Genomic DNA, 19,990 nt, shown 5'->3' with positions numbered 1-19,990 from the left:
CCTACATACATATGCAAAAGGCATACAACGTATGGTACACTAGCACATGATGGGTAAAAAATTACTGACAATAAAATTGCAGATTATAGTTTCCAGTAAACACTGATGGGGAAAGCAGAGATGAATAAAGAGGAATGGTTAGTATAGCAAGGTTGAATGAATGAAGAATATAGAAATTTGATATATACTCTGACACCAATATGCTGCAACATAAGTGTTTACTTGTATATCCAAATAACACCAAAAAATATTAAAGTTCCATCAGGAAATATTTTTCTGTAAAATTATTAATAACGTTTAACTGATGGTTAAACATAATGAATATAAGGACAAAGCATCTGCATTTTCCACACATAGAATGCTCCAGAGTACATCTTTACATGTCAATTTAATGCAATATTTTATAACAAGGGATAATTAACAACTGGGGCTCAAAGGGAGTGGATGTGGAATATATATGATCCTCTCAAGTAGGATCACCTAGCCTCTCCTCCCCAATCAAACTCTCACCTCCACATGGTTAATCCTGGAACCCGAGATTTGGTACTAACTTCAGTGAGAAGCTTGGCCAGGTACAAACAAGAGAAGGGAGACTTAGGGCAAAGTTTGGAGGCCATAAGGTGGCAACTCTACCACCAAACTAGGATGCATATGGCCAACCAAGATGAATCTTTTCTTACTCCAATGTCTCAGGAAAGAAGTAACTGGACTGTCACTCTAAAAATAACTCAGACAGGTTAACAGATATTAGCAGGATATGAAAAGGAAGAAGAATGAAAATAAACAAGAATATCTGGAATGTTGCTACTTAGAATGTCAGAGGTATTCATCACAAATATCAAGATCTATACAAAACATTAATAGAAAGAAATATCAAATTAGCAGTAATAACAGAAACAAAGAAAAAACAAAAAAGAAGAAAGAGCAGGAGTAATGATTTTTATTTTCCAGTCAATTAAAAAAAAAACATATCACACATTACAAATACGTCACTGCTTCCTGACTATTACTGGTATCTATGTTTCAGAGGAAGATAACAATGCATTTTATTCATATTTACAAAAATTAAACATTAAAAAAAAATGATAATCTATTAATAATGGGAGATTTCAATATCAGAGTAGGGAACACAAAGGGTCAAAGCTGTATAACTGAGAGGAGACCTCGACATAGCCTATATGTGGGTTATGTGGAAGGCTTCTGATCTAATGTCCAATCCTCATCTTTTCGTGGTGCCCTGTTAGGTATCTACCTGGATACTGAACGAAGATGGATGGGCTGGCAATCTGGGATTTAGCCAACCAAACTGTATTCTTAATGGCTTAAGCCACAAATAAAATGATGGTACAAAATGACAAAATTTCATTTCAGCTTGGCCCAGTTAAACAAGGTCCCTGTTGTTTTTGGTAAGGGAATCAGGGCAAAGGCAAACAGCAAAAAGGCAGCTACTAGAACAAAGCCTGAAACACACCCAACTCAACATTACCAAAGTTCAAGATCAGCAAAGAAATGGAGCCGACTGAGAAATCGGACAAGTACCACATCGACATAATAGGGGTGACTGAAACAAAAAAGACAAAAACTGGTGAGATCTTTATAAGCAATAAATACAAAATGTTATATTCAGGCAATAACAATCAGAAAAACAGGAGGAGTAGCTATAGTATTCAACACTAAATATGAGGCTAATCTTCCTGAATGGCAGGCAATATCTAGTAGAGCGATGTGGGCAAATATCAGAATGAGGAACTGGAGAATGAGACGTATTTGTGCCTATGGTCCCACAGAAGGTTCTACTAGGGTACAAGTGGAGGAATTTTTTGAGGCTTTAGAGAAAGCAACTGACACAATGAAAAAAAGAAGAGTTGGTGTTTGTTAGGGATCTAAACAGCAGAGTAGGAAATGATTGTCAGACATAAAAAAATATTTTGGGCAAATCTGGAAAATGAACAAAATTAATAATAATGGCAAATACCTGATGGATTTCTGCTCAGGACATGGACTGGTTATTACTAACACAATGTTCCAACACAAAAATGTGTATAAATTCACATGGAGAGAAGAGGCAAGTAATAAGAAAACTCTCATTGACTATGTTATTGTTGATAGATGTTTTCTCACTTGTGAAGGACACTAGAGTGTACAAAGGATTTGAAATTGGAAGCGATCACCATTTAGTCTTGAGAAGGATAAAATTGAATTTCATATTGAAAAGAACATGTAAGAAAGTTTTAAAGCAAATGAAAGTTGAGCAGCTCTCAGATGTGAACTGTAGACTAAATTACACAAACATTATTCAAGAAAAAATGAAGTTTGAGAACAGGAACTAAACCTTGGAGATTCAGAGGCAAGCCCTGAAGAAACACATATTCATTTATTCATTTAGCCAGAAAGGCATGTGGTGAGGTTGTCTGCAAGGATAGAAAAATCAGAACTCAATGGTGGACACAGGAAGTTAAAGAGGCAGTGAAAGAAAAGAAGAAAGCATATCGAAAGTTCCTGGTGCAAAAGTCTGATTGTGCTCTTAGAAAATACAGAGACAAACATAAGAAAGCTAAAAACTGTGTAAAACCAACTAAACAAAACTCATGGGAAGACTTTGGTAAGAACATAGAAAATAAATATCAGGAAGGTGGTAAAATATTCTGGAGACTGTTGAAAAAGTTCAGAAATGGAGGAAAGAGTGCTGTAAAAGGAATTAGAGATGATAAAGGTGACATGAAAACTGAGAAAAAGATATCCTCATTATCATCATCATAACACTAATTACGGGTATAGACCACATTGGTCTGTTCCGGTCTCATTATCCATCCAATATCCTTTTATGAGGTCTATTCTGTCTTCTCTTTCCAATTGGCTTATATTTTAGTATTTGTTTAGGATGTCGAGTGCTGGCCATTATCCTTATTATTTTGAAAAATTTCTAAATGAAACAAGCAGTAACAGCACAGTGGTAAAAAACACTCAACAGGCATGCAATCAGGAATACATATCTATACTTGAAGTAGAAAAAGCCATCAAAAGCACGAAATATGGACAGGCAGATGATATTTGACCAGATATTTGGCAAGAGTAGATGATATTTGATCAGAAATGCTCAAGTATGGAGGTATAAAAGTTTTGCAGTGGCTGCACTGCATAATTCAGAAGGCCTGGACAGAGGGACAAATTCCAGATGATTGGAGTACAGCTCTCATAGTACCTATATATCAAAAAAGGAAATAAAACTGAATGTGAGAATTACAGAGGTATTTTCCTACTGAGTGTTCCTGGTAAGACTTATGCAAGTATACTTGAGAAACGGTTGAGAAGGATTGTAGAAGGCAAACTTGGTGAAGAACAAGCTGGATTCAGGCCAAATAGAGGCTGCTAGAATCAGATTTTCACTTTACGACAAATAGTTGAGAAATCGTGGGAATATAACAAAGATTTGTATTTAAGTTTTGTAGACCTGGAAAAGACATATGACAAGGTGCCAAGAGAAAAGCTATTCAAAACGCTAAAGTTATATGGTGTCAGTGGGTCATTATATCAAGCAATACTTAGTCTCTATTTGAGTTGCAAGTCAGCAGTTAGAATTGAAGGAAGTACAGGAAGACGATTTGATATTAAATCTGGTGTCAAAAAAGGGTGTACATTATTCCTTCTGTTATTCTTTATCAATATGGATCATATTATGAAGGGAAGCAGTATTAAACCTATTATCAAAATTGAAGATGTTAATCTAAGCTCTTTACTTTTATGTAGATGATATACTTTTAAATAAATCCAGTACAAATCTGCAAGATTCCCTGACTAAACTAAATAACTGTTGTAATAAACAGGGTATGAAAATCAGCAATAACAAGCCAAAGACAACAAAAATATCAACTGCGCTGTGAATGGAGAACCTATAGAAAAGTAAAACATTTCAGCTACTTAGGCACAATTTTTAGTGAAGATGGTAAATTAAATATGGAAATAGACAACAGATCATCAAAACCGGTATGGTAGGAAGTCAACTGAATAAATTTATATGGAATAAGAGAGAAATTAGTCAAAACACTAAATTCGTTGTATACAAGAGAGTGTTCAAGTCAATTTTTATTTTGGGATCTGAGAGTGGGTTAGAATTAAAATACTTGACCAAAGACTAGAGAACACAGATATGAGAGTCCTGAGAAAGATTAGAGGTGTGAACAGATGACATCAATGGCAATATCATATCATATTAAAAATGAGGATATTAGGAAACAACTTGACATTGTTAGCATTCAGGAATGTATTAACAGAGCTAATCTCAGGTAGTATGGTCACTTAAACAGAATGGGAGAGGAAAGATTAGCAAAACAAGTGTTCTGTGCCAGGTTGGTAGGAAAAAGACCCAGAGGAAGACCAAGAGATAAGTGGATTGATACAGTAAAAATAATTGCCTTAGAAGACAGAAATATAAGATCTGATAATGTTGGAGTCTTGACAGATGACAGATTGATTTGGAGGAAAATTGTTGAGAGGAAGTTAGTAATTATGTAAGTTCTTCATGTAGTACTATCTTCGGACTGGCGCTTGGAGCGGCCATCGCGTTGCGCCGGCGTGCCGGAAAGATGACCAAACTTGATCATTTAGAGGAAGTAAAAGTCGTAACAAGGTTTCCGTAGGTGAACCTGCGGGAGGATCATTAACGATGTCGCTGTGAAGCGATGGCACACCCGATGGAATGTCAGCTCTAATGCTTTCTCGACTGCGGGGACCGTCATAAACAGAGATGCCCGACACAGGCCGGAAGGCGGCGCGCAAGCGCTAGAACGCTATTCTCCATGTTCGCAGGACGAAGTCACCTCGCTCTTAGGAGGAGATGGCGGCCGTGCGCTCGAATCGTACCCGCTCGGACTCTTTTATTTGATTTTTTATTTTGCCAACAGTCATATGACGTTGAATACACCGGTTCTCGTCCGATCACCGTAGTTAAGCAGCGTTGAGCTTGGTTAGTACTTGGGAGGGTGAACACCTGGGAATACCGAGTACCGTTGGCATAAGATTTTTAGGTGAGTGACTAAGATGATAGCAGGTCTATGGAATGAACCATATGAGAACAGGTTGAAGATTTGTGGGTTGCAGAAACTAGTTGATAGGCGGAAAAGGGGAGATATGATTGAGACATTCAAATTGCTAAAAGGATTCTATAGGATTAATTCAGATGATATTTTTGAGATCAGGACTGGTGGTGGGAGAACTAGGGGACACCCATGGAAGTTGGGCAAGAGCGTGGTTAGCAGGGGTGTTAGAGCTGGGTTCTTTACTTTTAGAGTGGTAAATGAGTGGAATAAGCTGCCAGAGTCTGTTGTGGGTGCTATGACAGTGAGCGAGTTCAAGGCAAGGTATGATAGATACTGTGAGAATGTTGAACAGCTGTGTGAACATGATGTTTAGGGCCTCCCTCGATGAGTCTAAGGACTCCTGGAGTAGCCCGTGGTAATAATAATAATAATAATAATAATAATAATAATATTATCCTGTACATCCCTTGAGGGTACATGTCAAGAATTTGATGTTGATGATGATGATGATGATAGTTTAAAATTAACCAAATCAGTGTGTTAAGAGAAATTTCCAGGAATATTTAGAGTTCACCTCTTGAATCATAAAAGCGTTAACTACTTTTATTTGCAAAGAATAAATGACAAACTAGAGGAAATAAAAGAAAAATAATGATATAGAGATAGAATGTAATAATTTAAAAAATATATTAATAAATGCAGCAACAAAATTCAATGGAACAAAAAGTAAACAGGAGAGGAGAAAGGGAATCAGAAATTGGGATAAAAACAGTGAAGCAGTAATCAAAGACAAAAAGAAAGAAAGAAACAATGGATAAACACAAAATCACTAGAAGCAGAAATTAATTATAAATACAAAAGAGCAATAGCAAAAAAAGCATGCCAGAAAAAGAATAGAGAAACATAGGATAACTTCATAGCAAAATTGGAAAGAGGTCTTCCAGTGAAGAGACCAAATACATACAAAATTCTAAGATATATGAATAAGGAGGTAAAAACATACAAAAACGTTATTTGTACCTTTGAAATAATCAAAGAGAAAACCTGGCTGGACTTTTTCCAAAACATATGGCAAGATGGTAATGAATCTAAAACTGATTCAATGCTAACTACTAATTATACATTAGAAGAAATAAGATTACAAAAAATCCAACAATCAATGCAGCAAAGCAAATCAGAAAAATCCACTGGAGAAGATGGAATAAATATAGAACTTATTAAATATAAATGCATCCTATTCAACAAATGACTTTTAAAATTATTTAATGATATTTGGCAGCAAAGAAAAATCCCAGAAAGTTGGAATTATCCCAATATATAAAAAAGGCAATTAAGTCCAACTGTGAAAACTACAGAGGAATAAGTCTCCTAAATACTGGTTATAAGTTATAGGCACAAATATTAACTTCAAAACTTAAATGTAGAAGATAAACTTTGTGAAGAGCAAAATGGCTTCTGTAAAGACAATTGTGCACTGATTCAGCTTTTACATTAAAAATCTTAATGGAAAAATATTACAAATTCACCATAGATTACCAGAAAGCCTTTGACAGAGTCTTAAGGAATAAACTGTGGACCATACTCAAAAATCTAAACATTCCAAATTAACTGCTTCCTGCAATAACTAACATGTATCAAAATAACCAAATAGCTGTAAGAATCAATGAAAAAGTTACAGAATGGAAATCAATAAAAAGCGGGGTCTAGCGAGGATGCCCAATATCACCTCTCTTATTTAATATCTATATAGATGAAATAGTAGAGAAATGGAAGAGAAATATAAAACCAGCATTTAAACTGGATTATACATAATTGCTAGATATGGAATGCAAATATCAACAGACAAAACAAAAATCATGACTTTTAAAAGACCACCTCCAGTCAGAAGTAAAATCATGATTGAAAATAAAATTTTAGAACAAATTAACCACTTCAAGTATCTTGGATGTGCTGTATCACATACAAAAGAAGCTGATATTAATATCAAAATTTCAACCTTTCTAAAGAAAAAAGGAATGATCAATAATATTTTCAAACCTAACCAAGTGCAAAAGCATACAAGAATAAGAGATAATAAAGTTTTAGCAAGACCTTCTCTACTGTACAGAAGTGAATTATGGACTGTAAATACTACAGAAGAAAAAAAGAATAGAAACTAGAGAAATGAAATTCCTGTGAAGGACAGTTGGCTGTATTCTCTAGGACAAAAAGAGAAGCACAGAAATACATAAAGAACTAAAAACAGACTCAGTATTGGACAAAATATACAAATACTGAAAGAAGTGAACTGAACATATAGAAAGAATGGATAATTCAAGAATACCCCAAAAAATTTTCCAATACCACCTAGATGGAGGATATAGAAGTCAAGTACAATCAAGGAGAAGATGGAATGAGACTGGAACAGACAACTAGGCCTAAATCCTTGAAAGGATGATGATTATGACATAACTAGTGACATGAAATACATTGCTATTGTCTTTTATCAATGCTTTTGATCAAGAGTTCCACTAACATTTTGAACTACTGAGTAGAAACTAGTAGGTTTGAAAGGATGTTCTCAGATCAGTGGAAACTTTAATGAAAGCATTAATAAAAGAGACAAGTATATGGACTTTTTTTTTTTTAGTTTGTGATGTTTAAGTGCAATAGCAAGGTTATACTGTAGTTACCTAATTTAGTATGTTATCAATAAGTTTCAAAATTTTTAATTTTTCAAAACTTTCGGTGCATCAGTTGCCTACTTGGTAAATAAAATAAATAGAGTTTAATTATCCTTCCTATCTTAGAATTTCCTACTGTCACATATGGCTTAATCTGCTATTATAAGGCAGGCATACTATATATGTTCCTAGAGTTCACTGTATATTGTTCAGTGGCATAGAGGAAAATACTGATTTGAAATGCTATCATAAAACGGCACTTCAGTGGCCTCTCTCTTTGAGAAATCAGTAAAAGACTGCATAATTCTAAATCAAATGGAGGCAACATTATGCTGATCAACTTTTTTCTTTCTTTCTTTCTTTTTTTTTTTTTTTTGTAATATGAATATAGCTACTGTAATGTATTTTGAAGTGAATCCAATCTCCAATCTAAGAAATTTCATCACGTAAGGATTTTATTTATTTATGGATATGTACACTTTTCATTAGTTTCTTAAGTATTTTATCATAAATTAGTCAGTAATAATAGTCAGTATTAATAATAATAATAAAATTTTAAATTATTGACATTACTTTTTTGTGTTTGAATAAATTGAGGTATCAAAATATGCTGTTATACAAATCCATTTAGAGTTTTCACTTGTGCTCTGATTTCTTTGAATCTCTTGTTTCTTTAATATTTTATTATGCAGTCTATTTCAGAACCAGGGTGTTAAGCAGCAAAAATCTAATTTCTGCAATAAGGACTACATATGTTCATTATTTTGGGTGAGAAATGGGAACCAAGAATAAAAAAAAGGGCTCCTATTTATTGCTGCAGTCTTGCACAAGACTTGTAAAGTTAGTCTGACTTAATGAATTCAGAAAAAAAAAGTATGTCTATGACTTTTCAGATGCCAATGATTTTCAGAAACAAAAGATGTGTAAAGGATTGTTACTTCTGCTTAACTATTGTATCCAGTTTATGAAAATCAAATATTTGGTGTCATACCTACGCTTAGAATCTTGCCATCAAAACCAGTGCCTCACTCTTCAGATCTTTCAGCACCACCTGCTCTGCCATCAATGCAAGATGCTGAGGTACTAACAGATTGTATCTTCTGCTTCTGTGGATAGGAAATCATTGTCATCAAATGAAAGATTTTATGTAGTTGTCAACAAACTTCATCTGACTGAATAGAAGGTATTAATCTTGTTAGAGATTTGAATTTATCTAAAACAAATCTAAACCTCTTGAAGCTTATCTTCAATGAGGGAACTTATTAGCTCCAGGAACAAAAATTTTGTTTTCAAAACATAAAAAAAATCTCAGTTTCATATTTGAGACAAAGAATGGAATTTGCTAATACCACAATAGATTATTTTTTTTTAGAGATGTTCATGAGCTGGAAGATTGGCACGTGCTTGTAGACTCTTCCAAAAGAAGCTTAAAAAGTTTAGTTCCATAATAATAATAATGAGAAGACTTCAAAATTTCCTGCACATGCAACAAGTATGAAGAAAACTTTTAAAAATATATCCAAGTTAATGAAAGTGATAAGGTAGAAAAGAAAGGTTATCACTAGAATATTTGTAGCAATTTAAAAGTAACTGCATTACTGTTTGGTATGCAAGGACTTAGAAAGGCAATGATGGAACATTATGCCATGAAAAAAATATGGCCTTTCCAAAAAAAATTTCACATCAGGAAGAGATGTAAAGTACTTCTCTCAAATTAGTGGAGTATTGTGAAAGATAAAGAATTCAAAAGAAATTTAGGTAAAATAGAACATGAAGCCTTGAAGTAATTCAGAGATAAGATACTACTGTAGGATTATGAATTAGTTGATCAACTTATAACAAAGTACCATAAGATGACAGGATATCACTGAAGATTTACTTCATTCTTACCGGATATCTTTCTTAAAGACTTTGATGCAGGTGAAGAGCAAAGTAAACAGTTTCATTATCATGGTACCGATTTGATGATATCAAGAAAATTGGGATGCTAGTAGGATGGGAAATGTTTTCTTTCAAGAGAGACAAAAAGTTGATTACAAGAGAAAACAAAGATTTATTAGCACTTTTAAAATTGTGTATTTTATTTTATTTTTTGATTCCACTGTTTTCATTGTTTCACTTTGCAAAACACAATTTTTTTCTGTCTTATTAACAATTACAGCTTTCTCTTCCCCCCATTAATGAGGAATAGTTGACGAGTTTATCTTTTGACATACTTGAAACAAAAAAACTCCATTGTCCAGAAGAAAATAAGTTCTAGTTTTTAATTCTCTGCCATAAAATGCATAGAATCCACCTTTTTGATCCTAGTTACAAAATCCCTACATGACCAGTGTTATCAGTCAATGGTAAAGATGGTCTCACACAAGGAATACACAGGCAGACCAAAGAAGCTGGTCAAGAGGAAAAAAGTGGTTGAAGACAGAAACAACAGACTTGAAGTTCAAAGGTCTACAAGAATTCAGGTAAGAAATAGGACAGTACTTCTAACTTGTGTGGTTAGCACACACTCCCTCTCATCAACAAACAGCTTGCAGGTTTGAAGCCAGCATTGGGCATGGATATTTGTAAATGTCTTCAGGCAAGAGATGAGTTTCACCATACAGTGAGACCAATATCCCACTTACTGGAGGTTTGACAAATTTTCATGTTTGGACAGGGTTCTGGATTATGTAAAAATAAATAAATAAAAATCTCATAGCCCACCCACAGTACTAATGTACTTTAGGTTTACAACCTTTCTTAGGTGGGAGTCACATAAAAAAAATTAAATCTGATATGAAAATCAGATATTAAATGCAGATACAACTGCTGTAATAATTTGACAGCAATAAAAAGAGAGAGAAGTTACAAAAAAACAACTAACATATGAATCTGACACCTGTAGAAATAAAACAATTGATCCAAGTTCTGAGAAAGATTAGGAGTGTGAACAGATGGCATATTAAAAATGAAGATATTTAGGAAAAATCTTGGCATTGTTAGCATTCAGGAAAGTATTAGTAGAGCTAATCTTCAAATCAAGTGTTCTTTGCCAGGTTGGTAGGAAAAACTCAGAAGACGACGACCAAGATCTAGGTGGATTGGTACAATAAAAAGTAACTTAGAAGATAAAATATAAGTTCTGATAATATTGGAGTCTTGACAGATAACAGATTAATTTGTAGGAAAATTGTTGATTGGAAGTTAGTAATGATGTAACTTTTTCATGTAGTACTATCATAATATCCTGTATGTTCCCTAAAGATTCATGTCAGAAATTTGATCAAATTTCTGACATGAATGATGGGGGAAGAGAGGAAGAAAAACCATCAAAATAGATGGGCACAGGAAAACATCAACTACATTCTTAATGCAGAACTTAGAAAAGGTGAAACATTCCAACTATTAAGGCACATTTTTCAAAAAAAAGGAAGTAAATTAAATAATGGCAACAGATAACGGAATAAGCAAATCTGCCATGGCAGGAAGCCAGTTGTATAAACGTAATTAATGATAACAAGCCTTCAAACCAATTTTATCTTATGATCAAAACATCCCATCCCATCCCATCTTCCTGGTCATGATAAGCTCAACTGTCTGTCACATTGTCTACTATAGCTGTAAATGGTGCATGTTTTTCTGGCCAGTTTTTCAGGATTAAAGAACTGATTTCCAGGAGAAAAAACATTGCCATATGAGACCAGATAGTTACTTTCATTGAAAATCTCTGATAAAGGATTCTTTGCATCCTGGATGAGATTAAAATTCAAGTCTTTCCAACCAGATGGCACTGTTTATACCAACTGAGCTAAGGAGGCTATTGATCTGAGAGTTCTGAGAAAATTAGGGGTGTGAGCAATGGCATTAAAGGAAGAATTATATTACAAATGAAAATATTAGAAAGGATCATGACATCGAATTTAAGAATATGTTTGCAGAGGTAATAATATCATCAGAGCTAATCTAATGTAGCAAGTCCACTTAAACAGAATAGGATAGGAAAGCTTAGCAAAACAGGTATCAAATGTCAGTATCGAATAAAGACAAAGGAAGAAAATTCAAATAGCAAGTCAATAATAACGTAACCTAATTAAGCAGCACTATCACAGTATACTCCTTGAAGGTACATATCAGGAATTGGGAAAAAGTCAGATGTGATGTACAGCTAAATGCAAGATGCTGCTCTGTGAATCACATGATATCATTTTCATGTGTTATGATGCATTGCATTTTATATAAATAAAATGCAATGCTTCACTACAACTTGAAATATTTCCAGTGTCAATGGAAAGCTTGGAAATTATTGACAGAGTATATTTCAACAGAGATATCTACCTGATAACTGGCAATAAGTCTAAAGTCTTACACATAAATTGAGTGAAATAAATAATAATTATTGATAAATACTTTTTTGTGCTATTTAAATTTTCTTTTTTCTGTTACTATAATTAATCAAGAATCTAGTAAATATATTAAACAATTTTTTCCCTAATGTATACAGCTTTATTTAATCGAGGGAGAAAAATCTGACACCTTAAGGGATATACAACCATCTCATTAAATGTTTAACTTCTGCTCTTCTCTGAAAAGCTGAACTTTGGAAGTTTTAATGGAACAATTTTAACTATTTTATCACTGATAATGCTAATGCTAGTTCATTTTGGTTCCAAATCAAGAAAAATTCTCAGATTAAAAAAGTACTTTACAATAAAAAAACAAAAAAAAAAAAAAACATAAGCTTTAATTACACAAAATGAAAATCAAAGAAGGGACTTCAATTTAGCATTTATAACTAAGTCAACAAAAGAAAATTTTATACCTTCCAATACGTTCAAATACTGGTATCAAATGATATCAAAAGCAGGCATTTCCTGAAATTTCTGTTTTACACTTGCATAATTAGTTCATTCCTTTTCCCTTGTTGTGTATTAGGCTCAATGGCCTGTCATGGCCATTGAGCTTGGCTTCTTTGAAACCTGATTAATGGTCTAATAGGGTGGCTAATCCTATCTGTACAGTGTATTATGACTGTCCATTGTGTGTGTGTGTGTGTGTTTCTTCTGGCAGTGTGCCTGTTTTGTAGAATGAAAAACTCTGCCATCTCTGTATGCCAGATAACTAACCTTCATCTGAAAAGCCATGATAGAGATTCTTCACATCCTAGACAGGATTCAAACCCAGGTCTTTTCAACTGAAGGGCATGGCTGAAACTGACTGAGCTATGAAGACTCTTTATTTAGCTCATAAATTTATGAAATATGTTAGTATATTTTATAAATTAATGAATCAATTTTGCTATTCATTCCTAACCAGTCATTAGATATCCGATAAAAACAATTATCAAAAAACCAGCTTACTAATTAGCCTTTCATTTTTCTTGACTTCTTTTTGGCTAACCACTCGTACAAAGAATTCTGGTAGATTTAAAGTCTGTCCACCAGTAGTAAGTTTTACATAAACTCTAGCATTCTCGACATCTAATCCCTCAACCTATAAAACAATAAAATAAAAAAATTATGAAAATAATAGGAATGAAATAATATTATGCATCTAAAGCAACATTTATAACAATTAACTCTCACTACAGCACACTTGCAGGTATCAAAGAATTAGTTTATTGAAAAATTTGCTATAGTCGATTTTCTTTAAAACAGAATCACAGCCACGGAGTGCGGTCAGCTTTTCAGCAGCTAGTTACAGTGAGTGAGTTTGCTAAAATGGAATTTGATATAGTGGGAGCTGACAATATATTAAATTGTAACATAACTATGTAATTAAATGTTCAAATCTAGCTAAATAAAGCAAAAATCAACAAGTTATTTAAATACAGAAGAGATAGTCCCTTAAAAACTTTGCTATTCATTCCTAACCAGTCATTAGATATCCGATAAAAACAATTATCAAAAAACCAGCTTACTAATTAGCCTTACTAATTTTTCTTGACTTCTTTTTGGCTAACCACTCGTACAAAGAATTCTGGTAGATTTAAAGTCTGTCCACCAGTAGTAAGTTTTACATAAACTCTAACACTGCTCTAAACTGTACTAAACTCTACACTGCTCACCACCACACGTTCAACTCTCTGGATGATTGATTAAGTTCTTTAATAAATAAACTTCAAATTATTATTATTTTTTTTTCATGTGGCTCCACCCATGAAAGGATTCTATAAACCTATAATACATTCTTATAATGGAAGATTTAAAGATTTTTTCACCATTTTTTTAATTAATTTTATACATATTTTTTACACAGGAAATCCTGCTCTAGAAACCAAACATCACACTTTTTCCATCCACTTCAAGCCTCCAATACATGGAGTGGTGGTTTCACATTCTGGGCAATGAAATTCATCTCCTACCTAAAGAAAGACATTCACAAACATCCATGCTCATAGTAGGATTCAAACCTACAGCCTATTTGTTGGAGAGTGGATAAGAGAACCACGTGATCAATCAGTCCAGCAAATATTATTTAAGTCTATGTTATGTTGAATTTTTTCTTGACAAATATTCATAAGACTATTACACTTTTTTTATATAATCTTTGTCAAGTAGCTTTATTTTATCCTCCTACATGTTTTGCCAATTTTTCTATTGGCATCCTCAGGGAATACAAACTAGTAAGCTAAAATGAAGGTTACAGACTAAGTTATAACTGATGGTTCTAATTCATACAAAAAATTGGTATTGTGCGTGACAATGTGCATCTCATTAACGTGATTTATTCGTTATGGCTCATGACGTAATTGTTATGAAAGTTCATTTCATAAAATAAAGCTACTTGACAAAGATTATATAAAAAAAGTGTAATAGTCTTATTAATTTAAGTCTGTTATCAAAGGATACATTCCTAGTTGGAGGAAATGACAATTAGACCTACTAGGTGGTAGATGACCTTCAATGACCAGTGACATCACCTTGGTTACTGGAGGCCTGAAATGGCTGACGATATATTTGGTCTGCAGACCAACGGTTCCAGCTTTTGTTTTTCCCTACCCCACAACAGTTTAGCATGCAGTATGAACTGTACCAAGTGTAGCAAATAAAGTTTACTTGTACAGTTACTCTGAAGCTTTTGACTATGTTCAGAAGGTGAAACTGTAGGAAGTAATGAATATAATGGGTTTTTCTCAACACACTATTAGGTTGATAGCTAATTTGTACAGTGAGCAAGAAGCCACAGTAAGAACAGGTGTTGGATTAACTAATTGGCTCCAGGTTGAAAGGGAAGTTACATATGGATGAGTACTTCTCATTAACTGTTTAGTATCTATACCAAAGACATCATGCATGTAGCATTGGATGTGCTTTCTTGAAAGTTTTTTCATTTGGTTATATTATAAATTAAAGATGCCAAGAAATTATATTCTTGGTTTCATCCTTTATCCAAGTGTAAGCAAACAAAGTTTGCACATGAAGTAACTTCACAACTGGGCTACTTGAATATAGAAGATAATGACGTCACATTGATTGCCTTATTATCCCATAACGCAGCACACATTCTTACAGACTGGTATAATACTATGCATTATGGGAAGGGCCACTACCCAGACAGGTTTCAACCTTTATTGAGGTCTCATCAGTGGGAGGCAGACTCAGAAGTGATACCACGGTTGAAGTAATGTAGAAGTTATATTTCCATAAACAAGTAGTCAAAAGATGTCACACCTTATTATTAAAATACTCTGGATTAGAGACAGATGTTGAAATTTTTTTTTTTGCTTGGTTATACTATAAATTAAAGATGCCAAGAAGTTATATTCATGGTTTCATCCTTTATCCAAGTGCAAACAAACAAACTCTGCACATGAAGTAACCTCACAACTTGTACAGAGAGCCCTCCCACTGATGAGACCTCAATAAAGGAATAACAATTCCTTCAACAATAAAGGAAAATAAGGTATTAGCATATGCTGATGATGTAGTGGGAACTTTGAAGGATAATGATTCCATATTTATATATATTTTTTGGTATTTTGGAAAATTCAGCAAAAGGAGTGGATCAATTATTAATATAGACGAGACAAAATTAAAAGTTTATGGAAAGTGGGATCTTGGAGACATTCCTTTTGGACTTACCGCTAAGAGAGAACCCCTCATTATACTTGGAATTCCCTTCTCCATTTACCCAAAATTACTAGTCCATGAACTTATAAGAACTTTGAAATGTTAGAAGATTGGAAAATAGGGCCACTCTCCTTTTCTTCTAAAGCTATAGTACTCAAAACCATAATCTTTCCTACTCAGTTGTACATAATAAATATTACAGACATAACAGAAGATGAGGGAAAGCAATTATATAGTAAACCTTTTCAATTTTTTTGGTCCAGCCGATACCAAGAAGTTAAAACGGAATTTCTTCATCAAAGAAGCATGGAGGAATTGGACTTCCAGTCTTAAAATTCTTCTATTTAAGCAATACAGCTTCTAAAATCCATAAAATATTGTGGACTGATCACACATGTGCAGATCTTCTCCAGTACTACTTGGGTTTTCATCTTCCCCTATTTGGAGTTAATGATTATACAGGTCCAAAAGCTGAGATTGTTCCTGAATACTACAACACTCTGTGCTTAACTCTAAGACTGCTGAAACACTCTGGAATTTATATTCCTTCCATTAAAAAAAAATTAAATTTGGTATAAAGAAATCTTTAATCTCTTTCGCTGCAAAGTTCCACAGTTAGGTACAGACAACAATATTTTATTTCATAACTAGATGAAATTCAAAGTGTACCCTAACAGGAGGGATCTTGCTTGGAGAATTGCATATGGCCACCTTCCAGTCAATACCATCAAATGGAGGTACTTTAACACTGGAGATCCAATCCGTGATATCTGTTACTGATTGGAAACAGTAGAACATGCATTCTACAGCTGCCCTCTTTCCTGCGTATTTGGAACAGATTATGTAACATGTTGGGCATTCCATTACTTACAACAGTACAAGGTTATGTTTTTAAAATACCCAACACCACCTGTCAGCAATGGGAAGAGAATTTTATTTTTTCTAATTAATGAATTAAAATACCATTTATGGAAGGTTAGAAAAAACCATGGATTTGAAAACCAGCAATATGACATCCAAATGCTTTATAATATTGTATTGTGGAAATTTTATTGTTCAGTCAGATGATTTTTGTACTTAGGAAGAAGAATTCTAGGAGATATTAAATTTATTTACACTAGATGGTATATTCATGACTTATTTTTCACGGTATTAACAACACCACAAACACTTTTATCAACAAAGATGTTTTATTAACGCTTATATTTCGCTGATTTTCAACTCAGCATCATCAGAGCACAACACACATGTAAACGCGACAGTGAGTGAGTGAAACAATATAATTGCAAAAGACAAAAGATCTAAAGTCCTATTTTTTGGCGGCGTCTAACGAGAAAAAAAAAACAGCAGTTAACCAGGAGTTTTTCTTAGGATAACTGTCTCCCAAATTTTTGGCAAATACAACCATATTTGTTACGGTTGGGAGAATTCTTCAAAGCCATTGCTGACTCAAAAAATAATCTTTCAGATCTATAACAACTCTTAAATAGCACATTCATTTTCCTCCATCTAATCCTGTCTGAAGGAGTGTCCAAAGTGTGGTCTGCCAGTCCTGACTTGCCATAGTAATAGTAGCGAATGTATCTTTCATGTTCTTTGAGGCAGATGTTCACTGATCTTCCTATTTGCCCATAATAGGCCAAGTCACAGTCACACGGAACTTCATCCACTCCTGGGTGTGCTAAAGGATGAAGTTTATCCTTAGGCGAGCAGATCAGAGTTGCCAGCTTGACATGAGGTTTGAAAGTAGTGCGAAGGCCATGTTTCAACAATACTTTGGCTATCTTTTCCGATGTACCTCTGATATAGGGAATAGAAATGGTCATGTTGTATTCTTGTGTATTAGGAGAGGGCAGAGTAATGGGCCTATGTAGTATTTTATCTATTTTGTAGGGATTGTAGCTGTTGGCTAAGAACGTATGGCGCAGGTATTGGAGTTCAGTGGTTAGAGCTGTATCGTTAGAACAAATGGCTCTAATGGCTATTATGGGCAAACAGGAAGATCAGTGAACATCCACCTGGAAGAACATGAAAGATACATTCACTACTATTACTATGGAAAGTCGGGACTGGAAGACCACGCTTTGCACACTCCTTCACATAGGATTAGATGGAGGGAAAACGAATGTGCTATTTAGGAGTCGTTATAGATCTGAAAGATTATTTTCTGAGTCAGCAATGGCTTTGAAGAATTCTCCCAACCTTAACAAATATGGTTGCATTAATTTGCCAAAAATTTGGGAGACGGTTAGCCTAAGAAAAACTCCTGGATAACTGCTGTTTTTTTTTTTTTTTTTTCCCTCATTAGAGGGCGCCAAAAAATAGGACTTTAGATCTTTTGTCTTTTGCAATTATATTGTTTCACTCACTCACTGTCGCGTTTACATGTGTGTTGTGCTCTGATGATGCTGAGTTGAAAATCAGCGAAATATAAGCGTTAATAAAACATCTTTGTTGCTAAAAGTGTTTGTGGTGTTGTTAATACCGTGAAAAATAAGTCATGAATAACCATCAACACCTAAGCTTATCTGTTAGACTAGATGGTGTAGACAAACCGTATTATGCAATATTCACCAGGGGGAGATAAAATTCTATCTATTCTTGCCATGAGAGGTTTTTTTTAAATAGTTTCATCCTCTTAATTCAATTGGGTCTTATCGTCAATTGTAGGGATGACTAGAAAGCAATCCCAGGCAGAGAAGGCCAACTCAAGGCAGTTAACCCAGATGGGGCTAACTACCTGGGGATCAGTCATCTTTGCACTTTAATTTCAATTGTTTTTTTTTTTTGGTTGTTCATTTATATGAGATTGGGGAAAAGGAAAACTGATAGCCTTTGGCTATCTGATGATATAAAAGAGCTGAAGCCTTTTCTCTATCTCTCATGCTATCTATCTGTCTTTCTTTCTCCTAATACTATCAGGCTCTCTTGTATCCCTATACTAACTACTCTAGGCCTATGATGAGCAACCCTTTACTTTTTCACCTCAATAAAGGTCAAAACTGGTCTGGTCAGTGGTCCTTCCCATAATGCATAGCTTTATACCAGTCTGTAAGGATGCGTGTCACATTATTGATACTAAAGCCATCGATGTGAAGTCATTAGCCTCTATATACAAGTAGCCCAGTTGTGAAGTTACTTCATGTGCAAACTTGGTTTGCTTAACTTAGATAAAGGATGAAACCAAGAATATAATTTCTTGGCATCTTTAATTTATTGGATGAGCTTAAGACAGGAATTAGGATAGGTGGTAGATTGATCAGTAATATGAGGTAATACTGAGGTAAACACAAGTTCGAGTACAGTACTTCTTTGTAATGACAAGGAAGAATTAGGACAAATTCTTGACAAAGTTAACAAGATCAGTAAGAACAGAGGAATTCAGTTCAGTCCTAACAAAGAGAAAGATTATGGTTCTCAAATGAAATACAGACAGGGAAGCTCCTGAGAAACAAGTGTACCTTAATGGAGAAAGAATTGAGGAACTAAGCAAGTTTGAGTACCTCGGATCCATTATTAATGTGACGAATTGTTATTCAGAAGACATCAGAAGATTAAGAATGGCTAAAACAACAGAAACTTGTATAAAATCTGGACCTATCTCCACAGGAACGAAGTTCAGTTGAGAATTGTGGATGCAGCTGCTTTTCCAACAGCAACTTGATGTAAGGAAAAGGACAGCTACTTTTTCAGATAGGTTGTTACAGAAGGCTATTAAGGATATCATATAGTGAAAGGTGAACAAACGGATGGGTGTTAGCAAGGATTGGCAGAACTTTAAGACTAAGTATATTGACAGAAGACAGTTGAAATACTTTGGACACATTGAAAGGATGAAAGGAGGACTTCTCAAAACTAACAGAAGGTAAATTTCCTGGAAAAAGAGGAAGGGGTAGACTGTCAATGAGATGGACGGTGTGTCTAGAGTGACTAATCTTCAAAGAGTTGAAGCCTCCAGATGCTAAGTGGTGTGGCACATCACTTAGCATATGAGCAACCATAGAGCATCAACTGATGTCCAATGAATAGATGGATACACTTGTTACAGAAGGTTTGCAAAAAAAAGATAAATCATGTACAAACTGTGTTTGTTTGCACTTGAAGGATTGATGATTTTTTTTTTTATGCGATTCCCACCCAAGAAAGGTAAACCTATAGTACATTTGTACCGTGAGTAGGCTAAGGATTTTTCCTCCCGTTTTTATCATTTATATATATTTTATGTAATTATTTATTTATT

The 19,990-nt window shown here is 34.2% G+C and overlaps 1 protein-coding gene and 1 pseudogene across 1 annotated transcript in view; one reads left to right on the top strand and one right to left on the bottom strand.

The window, feature by feature from the left end:
• The window catches only part of LOC150106515 (G-patch domain and KOW motifs-containing protein-like), a 131,629-nt gene that overhangs the window by 56,258 nt on the left and 55,381 nt on the right, over window positions 1-19,990 (bottom strand). Inside the window, exon 5 of the mRNA XM_090392510.1 lies at window positions 13,039-13,171. Within this exon, the coding sequence (XP_090248636.1) occupies window positions 13,039-13,171 (133 nt within the window). The remainder of the gene's footprint in view (window positions 1-13,038; window positions 13,172-19,990) is intronic.
• On the top strand, window positions 4,894-5,012 carry LOC150106516 (5S ribosomal RNA; annotated as a pseudogene).

The sequence above is a fragment of the Typopeltis vanoorti genome, chromosome 5 (assembly GCF_054136105.1).
Source record: "Typopeltis vanoorti isolate ZY-2024b chromosome 5, IOZ_Tvanoo_1.0, whole genome shotgun sequence".
NCBI classification, from domain to species: Eukaryota; Metazoa; Arthropoda; class Arachnida; order Uropygi; family Thelyphonidae; genus Typopeltis; species Typopeltis vanoorti.
The sequence above is the reverse complement of the archived record's forward strand: the minus strand, read 5'-3'. Positions and strand labels throughout refer to the sequence as shown.